Genomic DNA, 13,707 nt, shown 5'->3' on the forward strand with positions numbered 1-13,707 from the left:
TCAGGTCAGCAGAGACCTCACCACATCTGCAAGGGCCCAGAGCTCGCCAACACTGAGTGTCAGCAATGCTCACACGCCCATACATCTGGTCAAACACATCGAGCGTGTAAAGTGGATCCTTCACTCTTTGAACCCAGAAACACAATGGTTCCATTCTTGGCCCCTGTAGCCTTTTTGTGGCTCCTTCTCTCATTCTGCTCGAGTGGCTTCTGCACAAGAGCCACTAAGCCAGAGGCACAGACCACGTACTTCTTCCAAAGAGTCCCCAAGTAAAACACAGAGAACAGGCTGTGAACCAAGGGCCTCTAGCCCTCTTGGCATTCAGAATGAACCAACTGACAATGCAAACCCCCTCTTCCTCTGAGCTGACACTCCACAGCAGAGCTAATGAGAAGCACCAAGGGCCAGAAGATAGCTACCACTTACTCTGGCTTCTTGTGACAACTCGCTCAAGGGGCCCCCCTGCAAACACATGGAAACTCACTCAAGGGGCCTCTGTACACCCCACTTGAGGGACCTCTGTGCATACATGTGGAAACCCACTTGAAGGCTCCATGGAAGACTTGTAGGAACCCCTCCCGGGGCCAGCAAAGCAGCCTCACCTGGTAGTAGGTCTTGATGTTTCTCACCAGGATACTCAGATTTTGGATGCGCAGGTTGACGTCATTGTTGACATGCTTGTTGATACGCTGATTGCTGGGCCTGGGGTCTCTAGATTAAGAAACAGAGTAAAATTCACACCTTAGGGCACTCGCTGTCCCTCCTTCCCCAGCAGAGGATCAGTGTGCAGTTTCGTCAGCCTCATTACTCCCTTGGTAACCATGAGGCTGTGACTCTGTAGTTCAAGTCAACGCCTAAGTCCGCCCACAGCTGTGCCAGACAAGTCACTCGTCACCTCTGCTGCTTCCCTCAGGGCTCTGCCGAGGGGAAAGCCCTTTTCAATACCGTTCCCATTTCCACTGTTGGAAGCACCAAGTGGGATATCCAAGTGTCAATACTGTGAAAACTGGCATACAGATATATAAAAACCAATAACCTATCCCAAACTGTTATCTTACCACTAAAAAAACAGGCAAAGAAACATGTGAAATACCCAGAAAAGGAGGGGCTGGAGAGATGGCTCAGCAGCTAGCAGCGCCAGCTCCATCCCAACACCCACATGGCAGTCATAACCGACTGTAACTGTCATCCCACGGGATACCCTTTTTTCTGGTATGCAGGCATACCTGTAGACAAAACACCCATATACATAAAATAAATAAATAGATCTTTTTTTAAAATGAAAAAAAGAAAAATACAGAGCAAGGGCCCTGGATGTTTTGTGACCTTCAGAATCACGTTCCACTCAGTACAGGTCTCCTTGCCACCTGGAATTAGATTGGTCCTGCTCAAGATCTACTCTCCAGGGATGAAATAGCTTCTCGATAAGCTGATGTCCAGGTCTAGGATTTGACTGGTGTACCATCACACTGCATAAGAAAAGCTGTGTGTGGGTAAGCCCCAAGCATCATTTTCCAACCTCAGGTGAAATTGGGTAAAGGAACTAGCCGCCAGCTCAAGCCACGTACAGCTTGGCTCATCTACATGCAGGACAGTTCCTTCGAATCCTCAGTGTGGGAAATGGCTGCCAAGAAGAGCAAAGTGGAGAGGGGAGCTCTGCCTTTCATAGCAAAGGCCTCCCTTCCACCCGCTCCCAAGGCACCACCAGGGATAAAGGCAGAGAACTCAAAGCCCTTCTTCCCGGTTTCATCTATCAAAAGCCCTGTGATGATGAAGGCACAGAGCCTACTCGGAGCTGATGGGGAGCCGTAGAAATAAATCTCACTCAAGGCTTCATTAACAGAAGATGGAGAAATAGAAGGAAAAGACCCACACCTTGAGTCATTTCAAATGTCTCCGGAAGCACCGCACAAGGCTCTACTGTGACGCAAACTGTTTAACAGTCAACCTTTGAGTAAATATTTGACATATACTCTAGAGGCTCCACACATTGCCCTAAGCATTTGAACCTTCTTCCCACAGCCCCTGCCTTCACATAGTCATCTCACAGCCTCTCAACACATCAGGTGACAACATTGTCCCCACTGCAGGATGGAGTCTGTCGAAACCATACTTAACTCACTTCTTCCAGGGCCCTTTGTTACCAAGAAATTAAGGCCAAGAACACTCCCGAAATTAACTTAGCTAAGAGGCAGCATTCTGCACTTCAAGTGTGAAGGCATTCGGCCACAGAAGTCTTCCGAGCATAACCAAGTAAGGGGTTATATTAAGGGACCAGTTTCGAGCAGAGCAGCAGCTTCACAGGACCTAAGCTTAACACATGAATCTCAAAGAAGCTGCAGGTTTTCCTAATTTACCATTCTTTTTCTGGGGAAGTGGGGGAATGAACATGGGCCGCACAGATGCTCGACAAGCACTCACCACCGGGCTACATCCCTAACCTTTTCTTTTTCTTTTTTCCTTTCTTTTTTTTAACTTCTGGAACAGATTCTCACTATGTGGCCCAGCTGGCCTTCAACTTACAATGCTCCTCATACCTCAACCTTTAAAATAAATAACAGGGATTGCAGATATTAGGACACCCAACTGTTTCATCATTATTTATTTAAATCCTGGGTTTCGTTTCTTTTCTTTGAGACAGAGTTTTACGTAGCCCAGGCTGCCTCAAACTCACTAAACCACGGAGGATGACCTTGAGCTTCTGATCCTCCTTCCTCTATTTCCTACCAGGATTCCAAGAGTGCACCACCACCCCTGCTGTGTACAATGCAAGGGATTGAACCCAGGGCTTTGAGAATACTAGGCAACCATCTTACTAATGGAGCCACACCTGCTGCCTCTAGATTCCATCTTCACCAGAGGGGCCACTGCAGGAGTATCAGGTACCCACAACATCAGTATGCACCCCTGACAGACATCCATTGGCAAAGGGTCTGCACATACACGGGACCTGGGATGTGCAAGTCATATCTGCTTTTGTTCTCCCTAGGCATGGAAAGAAACAGCTAATTGAAGGAACACTAGAAAAGAACCCTGACATTAGTTTAGTTATATGACTAATTAGACTAATTATCATGATCATTAGTATTCCCTCAGTTAATAGTCTCTCGGGGTAAAGAGCGAGCGAGCGTTTATTAGGAAATAAACCAAAAGTTTTAGCATTGTTTAGGGAAGGCAAATCTCTTGTCTACCCACTCAATGCCCCACACAGGCTGCCAGAAATGAGGGTCAGAGGCTAGGGGTCATAACAGTCTGAATAAGCCAGAGGCAGAGAAGAATTTGTCACTTTCCTAAACAGGGCACAGGTCAGCAGACAGAGCTCCTAGTCCACTGAGGCTCCTCTCACAAGTACAGATCCACACCACCATGATTATACAGACACACACATGACCCAGCCCCGCCTCACTCAGACTACACTAATGACACCAGACATTACTATGTACCATCTTGCTTGGTCCCCCCCCCTTATCTACAAAATTCTACCCCCTACACAGATCAGGAAACTGAGGCTCCTGGAATAGAGCAGATCTGCCCAATATAGCAGAAACAGTGAGTAGTGGAAGCTAGCAAAGCTTCCAGTTTCCCATCAGTCCTCACAGACAAGAGGAAAACAGCCTGTGATCCGGAGCACTCTGTAGGCTCTCTCACTCGGGAATCCTAGCTGGGCCTCCCTTGAAAGCTGAGCCCACCAGGGCTTCCCTGCTTCCAGGTGAGCCTGAAGTCAGCTGGGCCAGGGCCAAGAGACTACTACCCAGCCTTCTCAGGTTGCCATAGACAATGGCCAGGTGCAGTCACATGACCCCAGCCAGCCTTCAGAAGGCTCTGAAGTATTAGGTAACAGCCTCTTATCTCAGCCCTACCCCAACTCAGTCAGCCACACCGACCTGCCACATCCAAAGGCCACTGCGTCCCACCTGGAGAGAACTGACCAAAAATAGCTCCCAGCACAGGAAGGAGGTAACACCCACTATCACTCACCTTATCCTCAGGCTAACACTGGGCAGAAAGGGAGACGAAGGCCCAACTGAAGGAAAGTCAAGTGCTAGCCTAGACGTTAGACCCAGCTTATACTTCACCAGGAACAGAGGGAAGGAAGGAGACTGCAGAGGGGTTGTGAGATGGTGGCAAGGGTCTTGACCAAGTCTGACTTTCAATCTCCAGGAACCACAGAATATGAGAGAACCAACTCCTACAAGCTGCCTTCTGACTTCACACACATTTGCGCTCTCCTGTGCACACGCATTTTTTTTTTAAGTAGACTAAAGAAACTCAGCAACCTGTCAGTGTTTGTGACTGACCTCAGCACACCCATTCCTATCCAGTGCTAAGCTACGTGCTAGCAAATCATATCACTTAATCCCCAGAAGCCTTTCTTCTTCTTTCCTTTCTTTCTTTGTTTTTGTTTTTGTGTTTTGGTTTTTTTTTTGTTTTGTTTTTTTGAGACAGGGTTTCTCTGTGTAGCCCTGGCTGTCCTGGAACTCACTCTGTAGACCAAGCTGGCCTCGAACTCAGAAATCCATGAACCTCTGCTTCTCAAGTGCTGGGATTAAAGGTGTGAGCCACCACTGCCCGGCTCCAGGACCCTTTCTTTAGAGCAGGACTTTATTTCCCACTTTTAGACGAGAAAACTGAGGCACTTACAGGAGTCCCAGTGTCACACTGCTTGTGGGAAGACGACCTCAGGGTCAAGCCTACTCTGACCACTTAGGATGCTCAACACTCAGTCAGGGTTCTCTTTTGTTTTTGTTTTTTTTTTTTGTGTTTTGAGATAAGGTCTAATATAGCCCAGACTGGCCTTGAACTTGCTATGTAGCTGAGACTGGCCTTAATCTCCTGATCCTTCACCTTTCAAATGTTAGGAATAAAGCTGTGCACCACCACGATCATCCAAGGTTCTTTTAGTTATCCATCTTTTGAGATGGCAGGTACAGAACCCAGGACCCTGGATACTACAAGTAAATACCAGAAAGCTACAGGAGCCCCTGTTTGTATTTTATCACAGTTACTTTTACAAGAAGTAAAATGTGTGCATCTTAAGTCCCAGCCAGGAGTTGGGGGAAATGCATTCCAGGGAGTCATTTCACAGCCTGCTTGGCAGTCAAGACCCACCCACTTCCGGAGGCAAACACATTTTGACGCTTGTTACCTGGCGCCAAGCTATGATTCCCTAGGAGCAGAAAATTATGACTGGCAGGTCCTGTGCCCACTCCTGCCTCTGTTTCCTGCTAGGGGAAAGCCACTTACTGTCTCTGTGGCTGTCCCAGGACTGCTGCACACCTCCCTACCAGGTCCTTCTTCTAGAATAATCGCACTTACATATCACCGAGGGAAAAATAAGTCTGAAAACTGTCAGGCAGGGGAAGAGTCAACCCTTTGACAGAATTTAGCCAGGGCCAAATGCAAGCAAGTGATGAGCTGGCATTTTTCAGAAAGGTCCCAACAGGCTTCCCTGATTTACAGGCAAGTGGTGAAGGCTTCAGGAATTCCAAAGGTCAGGGAAGAAAGAGAATCGGTCCCTGGGCTTTTGTTCTCCCCTGTGCCTGTATGTAGCTGAGTGGAAGACTGGAGGACACTGCTGTGTTTTAATTAAACAGCCTTCAAGCTTACCAGGGATAGGCTGTACGGTCCTTCTACCCATGGAACCCAGCCACTCTTGGGGCCTGACAGAACGCGGTGGCAGGAGTGTGGCCAGAGCCCAAGACTGCTCAGAGGCAGCCTCAGAAAAACTCATTCTCATCAGTCCTTTGAGAAGCACAGCCAAAGCCAACGGCAAATGTCTCTTTAGGATCTGGTCAAACTCTGAGGACCAGTGAGATTGTTAGAATTTAAAAAAAAAAAAAAAGACACGGTTTCTACCCACTGTGAATCAAATGCCCAGTGAAAACAAATGGAGTCATCTAATTGGGAAACCACCCCCTACCCACCCCGCCCCCAACCCCAGCTCCAAATCGGAGCTGTATTTCACTAGCTAATGGGTTACTGAGTGTTACACCTCCATCAGTCCCAGCTGAGTAGGTACATGTAAAGGCTAATCCAGTTTTATTTTGTTCCAAGTGCCTGTGACTCATACTGTCACTCACTTCCAATATGATCCCTGAAGCTTCTAAGTTAAAACACAGAATGTAGGGGTAGGAGCCAACACCTAAGTGGTAGTAAGATGTCAGACAGTCAGGCTCTGCAGAACTCCACAACGGATGTGGTCAGAGGTGCAGCCGGAGACCCTGTTTAAGCCCAAGCAAACGGTCTAAACACAGCATGACTGCCTGTGTGCCTTCTAAACCCAATTCACACAAGGGAGCTTAGTGACTGCATCTGGCCCAACAATTGGGAAGGGAGGGAGTTTCAGGAGCTCAGTTCTCAAGCCACAGTGAAACTTTGTGTTCACACCGCGATGCTCCAAACCCAGCGGACATGTCCTGTGTCCCTCCAAAAAGAAAAGGGAATTTTGATGTCACCGCTCAGACTACCTACCATCAAGTCCTTGAGTTGATGCAAATGAGTCAACTGCAAATTTCCTGAACTCGAATAAGGTGCTAGGGGGAGTCCAACAACGGCCCTCCCGAACGGAATCCCTCCCCAGCCATCCGGCATGCACGCTACAATCTTAGGTTTCTTAAAGCATCCCCGCTGAAGAGGCAACTTACATTTGCAACATGATTTGGTTCAAAAAGATGCCGTCCACTAAATCCATGTACAGAGTCAAGTTGTCTTGGTGGCCGCTTCCAAACGGGCCAAAAGTTTTCACCTGCGGGGAGGCAAAAGCATGTTGGTCTGACGCTGGTGGGGGACAAGGCAGGCCAGGGAGCTCGCCAACCACCGCGGTACTCTTCGCAGGCTGCAAGCCTACCCTTCCCGAGCCGCTGTCCTTTCCCGCGCCAGGCAACAGACACCGGACCGGAGGAAAAACTTCTGGCTGCTTTTCTCCCGCGTCCCAGAACGCGAGGAAAATACACGCATAAATAAAAGGGACTTTTTCAACAAATTCCTCACGTCTCAGATGCACAGGAAAGCCGACCGCTCAGCCCGCCGCTCCGCGTTCCCACCCTGCGCCCCTGCCGCGGGTCTCTGCGCTTCGGGAGGGGGTCACCCTCCCTCCCTTCCCCGCCCCCACGGGAACAGGTGCGCGCTCCCGAGTGGGAAGCCGCGGGACGCCCACCCGACCCGGAGCCTCCCGGTCCCCGGTGCCGCTCCGAGCGCTCACCCAGGTCACCAGCGGGCTCTGCAGAAACAGCTCGACGAGCTGCGACACCGTCACGTCCATGCTGAGCCGCGGCCGCGCCGCACAAAGCGGCTCGGGCAGCCGGCGGCGGCGGCGGCGGCGGCGGCGGCGGGCGCGGGAGACAAAGGCGGGGCGCGAGCCCACGGTGCGCGGCTGCGGCCCCGCCCGCCCGGGGAGAGCGAGAAGGTGGGGGCGAGGAGGGCGAGGGAGGGACGACGCGGTTCCCTGCTCGGTCGCCCGGTGCCCTGCGCAGCCTAGCGGAGAGGAGCCGCACGGCGCGGGGAGCGCGTGGGGGGCGGGGGGAAGCGGGGACGGCAGCGGGGCGGGGCCACAGCACGTGGCGGCCCGAGTGCGCGGGCAGGTGCAGCCTGCGCGCGCAGACCTGGGCCGGGGAGGAAGAGGCTCGGCCGCGTTATCCTCGGGCAGCAGGGTTTGCGCACCGGTGCGTCTGCTCTGCCGACGACCCGGCTTCTCTCCCTTTTTAGAAGTTCCTTTGGGATGCTGGCGGTGTGGCCGCCCCCACGCGAGTGCGTCCCTGCTACGGCCCTACCCTCCATCCACCCTAGCACATCGTGCCGGACGGAGAGCCCGTCCCGGCCGCAGTGCGCAGCGGCAGCTTTAAGGCTGGGCTCCCAGCGCGATGGACGCCGTGCCCCCTGCTGGCGGGGCTGTGTGCTAGGAAGCCTGCAGCCCCACTTTCTCACCACTTCCTGGTAATCACTTCGCTCCCCGAGCTGGGCCATTGTTGCAGGGACGCTCTGTATATGACAAGTTCAATCCTCACTGTGATGTGGGAGTGTTAACACGAAGCCCCTGGCACAGGCTTAGCGAGAGCACACCAGGTACTCAATGGCTGCCCTTTGGCTAGTAATTTTTTGCAGCGTGGCTTTGTCACATATTGGGGCCGCGACATCTGCTGATGACGTGTGGTATTACAGTTCTGCCTGTCTGGAGAGCCTGTAGCCCCCTAGTATACTGGCAAGGTTCCAAGAAGTGTGGACGTCAGGGTAACAAATAAAGGGGTGGGGACTTCTGCAATGAAGAGCATTTGCTGCTATTCCAGAGGACCTGGGCTTGTTTCCCAGCACTCACAGGATGGAACGTTGAGTTTCAAGGCCTCTGAGGGCACCAGACATACACATGGTGCACATTCATAAAGGCAGAACACTCAAACTCATAAGAAGTAATATAAATAAGTCTGAGGTTGCCTGTGGTCACTGATGGACTGGCCACCACCATTCCTTGGCTAGACCTCTTCATCTGGATAGCAAGGATTACCCCAGCTCCCTCTTCCCTGTGGGCAGCTCTGCAGTGAACTCCAGGGGTGGCCCAGTTATGGTTAGAAAGGTTTCAAACAATGGAGCTTGGAAGTCTTGGAAAGCAAACTTGGGAATTGTTTTCTCTGTTCAAGGATTTCTAGGTAAGTTGGAAATTCAAAGTGAGGCATGTAAAAATTTTGCAGCGGGCCAGGCAGTGGTGGCACACACCTTTAATCCCAGCACTTGGGAGGCAGAGGCAGACTGAGTTCAGGGCCAGCTTGGTCTACAGAGTGAATTCCAGGACAGCCAGGGCTATACAGAGAAACCCTGCCTCGGGATAAAAAACAAAACACAAAAAATTGTAGCGATATATAACCACTGTGTCTTCCACATCTTTACCCACCCATTCTGCTGCTGCTCTAACAAGAATTATTCATCCTGAGCTCTATCTTGGGGCGGGGGCAGGGGAGGACTGAATTTCAGGAGAACTAATGAACTGCCCAATAGTGTCCCTCCACTGGCCTCTTCCCTCTTAAGATGCCTTTGTTCATTTCTGGATATAAATGTATATGTTGCTTTTACAGTTCTTGGATGGAAGAGTTTTTTTTTTTTCAGCCAGTCTCACTGTGTAGTCATGGCTTACTTAACTTGATATGTAGACCAGGCTGGCCTAGAACTCAGAGATCTGCCTGTCTCTACCTCCCAAGTGTTGGGATTAAAAGCATGGGCCACCACACCCAATAAGGAAGCAGGTTTTCAATTTTTATCGTGATAAAGAAGTTTCTCCCCCCTCTCAGGAAATATTGACTCAGTCATGATAACTAACAGCATCTCTGTGTCACCTGGTAGGAACTTAAATTGTGTGTCCAACTAGAAGGTGGGGTGATTTTAGGGTTTATTAGCATATATTAATTATGCATACGTTTCATGGACAGTATCATACCTATATATTGAAGACATTCACTACCATTACTATCTTTACCCTCCGACCTCCCTGCCACTTCTGCTAATCACCTCTCTGTCTCTCTGTCTATCTCCCTCTCCTGTCTGTCTTCCCCCATTCCCCATTCCAGTGACCTTCACTGAGATTGCAGGAACCTGAGTAAGATATTATTTACAGGAGCATAGATTCACCACCAGACTTTATATTAGGGAAGAACCAGCAACCATTAACTGTATAAGTCATCGGAGAGAGGTGGGGCTTCACAAATCCCCTTGCACTTCCAGGACAGGATGTTGACGGACCTGATCTTGGGCAGGGAATAACAGCTGCTATGAGGTCAAGAATGTCAGGGCTGCAGTGGAGTGGCATTTCGCTCCATTCTCCGGTTTTTAATTCTCTCTACTCTTTCTTCTGCAGCATTCTGTAAGCCTGGAAGGGAGTGCTGCAGGTACACAGATACAGAGAGGGCTGTAAGCCGGGAAGGGAGTGATGCAGGTACACAGATACAGAGAGGGCTGTAAGCCTGGAAGGGAGTGCTACAGGTACACAGATACAGAGAGGGCTGTAAGCCGGGAAGGGAGTGATGCAGGTACACAGATACAGAGAGAGAGGGCTGTAAGCTGGGAAGGGAGTGATGCAGGTACACAGATACAGAGAGGGCTGAGCACTCAACAGTCTCTGACTCCTGGCACTTTGACCAGTCATGAGTTGCTGCATTCCCAGTACCTACTGTAAAAAGATGCTTCTCTGACCAAAGCTGACAGAATCAGTATCCTGTGGGCATAAGCACTTATCCAGAAGGCCATCGGATGGGCACGCCATGGTGGGTCAGCAGCTTTCTCCCTGGAGCTCGTGATCTTCCCCACATATGGGCTTTTGACTCAGTTTATGTGCAGCATGCCTCAACTGAGGGTCTCCGGGGCCTCCCTAGCCAACAGCTCATATGGGGTACTGGTCCTTGAGTTATTATTTAATAACTGTGGCTTTGGGGAACAGGTATCTGCCTATTCAAAATTCCTCTATTCAAAAGCTTTAGAAATCACCTTCATGCTTACCTGTGTACATTAACATTTTGCCTGCATGTGTGTACATGGATGTGCACCTCGCGTCTGCCTCCTGATGGTTGTGAGCTGCCATGTGGGTGCTGGGAGAGAAGAATAAACAGCTCTTAGCCACTGAGCCATTTCTCTAGCCCTCCAAATACAACCTTCCTTTCTTAAAAAAAATTTTTGTGAGGTGTTTCGGCCTAGCAATGAGGAAAATGCACTCTGGCCACAAGGTTTTAGTTCTGAAGCCTTAATTCTATTTGATCTAAATGTCAGCACCACAGGGTTTTGGTCACTACTGCTTTGCAATAAACTTTTTTTTTTTTCTTGAGACAGGGTTTCTCTGTGTAGCCCAGGCTGTCCTGGAACTCACTCTGTAGACTGGGCTGGCCTCGAACTCAGAAATCCTCCTGTCTCTGCCTCACAAGTACTGGGATCACAGGCATTTGCCACCACTGCCCGGCTTTGTAATAAAGTATTGTTGGCTTGTTTTTATTTTATTTTAGATTTTATTTATCATATGTATGCAAATGCACTGTCACTGTCTACAGACACACTATAAGAGGGCATCAGATCCCATTATAGATGGTTGTGAGCCACCATGTGGTTGCTGCAAATTGAACTCAGGACCTCTGGAAAGGCAGCCCGTGCTCTTAACCTCTGAGCCATCTCTCTAGCCCCTGTTAGCTTTTTCTTTCTTTTTTTTTTTTTTTTTAACATCATTCACTGAACCTAGGACTTGGTACACTTTAGAGGTCTGCTCTTCCACTGAACTATACAACTCCATTGCCAGACCCTATTTCCTTCTTGAAGATTACTTGCATTATTCTGAGCTCCTTGTAATTCATACTAATTTTATCTTACTTTACTGTGGTGCTGAAGACAGAATCCAGGGCCTTTGTGGGCGGTGAGCATGTGCTGTGTCATGGAGTTTTTTCTTTGCTTACAGGGAAATGTTAGAAAATTTTCAGCGTCTATAAGGGAGTGAGCTGGGGACTCTTGGGTGTCTGCCCCTGAATCTGGACGTTAGCTGGGGATGCCCTGCCACCAGAGCAGCGCTCTGCCTAGTGTGCCTGAGATAGTCTGCACTTATTTAGACTTTTTCAGATTCTTTCAACAATGTTTATATTTCTGGATATGGATATAAACCTGGCACTTTTTATTGAATTGTGTCAATCCTTCCCATTCTTCTTTTTGTAATTTCTAAATCCTCAAGGGATGCAGTATTACACTGGTCTCACAGCGGTCCAGGTCCATTGGCTTTCCAAAGGCAAGTCACTCCAGAGTTTGGCATACACTAGGGCTGGAGAGCTGGCTCACTGGTTAAGAGCACTGGTTGCTCTTAAAGGAGACCTGTCCCTACCACACACATGGTAAGACTTACAACCATCTGCAACTCCAGGTTCAGGGCATCTGACACCCTCTTTTGTCTTCCAAGGACACCAGTCAGGCAGGTGGTACACAAACATATGTGCAGGCAAAACAACAGTAACACATACAATGAACAATTTTTGTTTTTCATCTGTTTATTTCTTTGAAACAGTGTTTTTCTGTGTAGCCCTGGTGTCCTAGAACTCACTCTGTAGACCAGGTTGGCTTTCAATTTAGAAATCGGCCTGCCTCTGCCTCCGAAGTGCTGGGATAGGATTAAGGGCACCCACCACTACTGCCTGGCTTATTTATTTACTGACTTATTTATTCATCATTTTTTATTGTTGTTGTTGTTGGTGGTGGTGGTCTCCTATGTAGCCCTGGCTATCCTGGAACTCAGAGAAGTCCTCCTGCCTCTGCCTCCCAGTGCTGGGAATAAAGGTGTGCACCACCATAGTTGGTTTTAAAACAAATACGTCTTTTTAAAAAAGTTTCTGTGAATACGAACTACCTCTCTTCAGGTCATCCTGGCTTTGTTTAGGTGCTGCTGGGAGTTTCTGTTGCTTTGATTTGTCCACATTAACGTATCTCTTGTCCAGACAGAATTGTTTTATCTTGGGTATAAACATTCAAACTGAACATCTACGAGCTCCGGAGATGTCCTAGTAGGCAGTGTACTGGCTGGTTTTGTGAGTCAGGTCAGCGTGACACAAGCAGAGGTTATCATAGTGAAAGGAGCCTCCCTTGAGGAAATGCCTCGATGAGATCCATAACAAATTTTAAAGATTTATATATAGGAGAGTTCTGTCTGTATACATGCTGTAGCAAAATATAATCCTAGTCTATATCAATGTACAAAGTCTATACCAAATGTAAAAATATTTGGCTTGTTGATGTTCTTTGGTCTAAAAGTAGATTCAATAATCTACCCTTTTATCTAGTTATTACTATATCCCCCCCCCTTTTTTTTTTTTTTTTTATTTATTTTTTCGAGACAGGGTTTCTCTCTGTAGCCCTGGCTGTCCTGGAACTCACTCTGGAGTGGCCTCGAACTCAGAAATCCGCCTGCCTCTGCCTCCCAAGTGCTAGGATTAAAGGCGTGCGCCACCACCGCCCGGCTCCTTTTTGCTTTTTGTTTTTTGTTTTTTGTTTTGTTTTTCGAGACAGGGTTTCTCTGTGTAGCTCTGGCTGTCCTGGAACTCACTCTGTAGACCAGGCTGGCCTCCAACTCAGAAATCCTTCTGCCTCTGCTTCCCAAATGCTGGGATTAAAGGCATGCACCACCACCGCCCGGCCTTTTTTTTCTTTTCATCCCTTCTCCTAATACTAGATAGGAGAGAAAGAAGGATAGAGGGGAAAAAAGTCCCTGACTCTAACCTCCCTCACTTTGCTTCCTCCCTGTCCAAAACTGTAACAACTTGTAACACCCCCCTTAAGTGATAGCAAGTACTCAGCATCCACTGAACCACCAAAACCATCCAATCCACCTCTTGGGAATGGGGTACTGTTCTCTTAAAATTGCCTCCTGTTGATTTGGGAGTGTCCTTTTTCTTTTGGGGACCTCTAGCTGAAGCGTTTGCTGTCCGGTCTCTGCATGCTGAGGAACTTCAGGGCTTCTCCAAAGTCCCGACTGGAACAGTCTGGGATGCTGGATGTTCTAGGTAGCCATAGCCAAAATGCCCTGGATTCAATTTTTGAACAAACAGCATTGAACGATCTAAGGTAGGATCATCTGAGCTACTTGTCTTCTTTGGTGTCTGGTCCTTTTGCTCTGCAAACATATAAGCTTTCAAAGATATTATATATTTCTGCATTAACGTAAGTTTGGAATGTGCAGTATGCACAAATCAGTTAATAATGATTCTCTGC

The 13,707-nt window shown here is 48.8% G+C and overlaps 1 protein-coding gene across 3 annotated transcripts in view; it reads right to left on the bottom strand.

The window, feature by feature from the left end:
• Positions 1-7,369, bottom strand: part of Ccdc88c (coiled-coil domain containing 88C) — a 121,242-nt gene extending 113,873 nt beyond the window's left edge. For all 3 annotated transcript variants that reach the window (XM_031357541.1, XM_031357540.1, XM_031357542.1), the window contains exons 1-3: positions 7,202-7,369; positions 6,645-6,745; positions 603-711 (exon numbers count right to left, since the gene is read on the bottom strand). In XM_031357541.1, the coding sequence (XP_031213401.1) occupies positions 603-711; positions 6,645-6,745; positions 7,202-7,261 (270 nt within the window). In that variant the 5' untranslated portion in view covers positions 7,262-7,369. The remainder of the gene's footprint in view (positions 1-602; positions 712-6,644; positions 6,746-7,201) is intronic.
• Positions 7,370-13,707: the final 6,338 nt, after the last annotated feature.

Source organism: Mastomys coucha, unplaced genomic scaffold, assembly GCF_008632895.1.
Source record: "Mastomys coucha isolate ucsf_1 unplaced genomic scaffold, UCSF_Mcou_1 pScaffold6, whole genome shotgun sequence".
Taxonomy (NCBI): domain Eukaryota; kingdom Metazoa; phylum Chordata; class Mammalia; order Rodentia; family Muridae; genus Mastomys; species Mastomys coucha.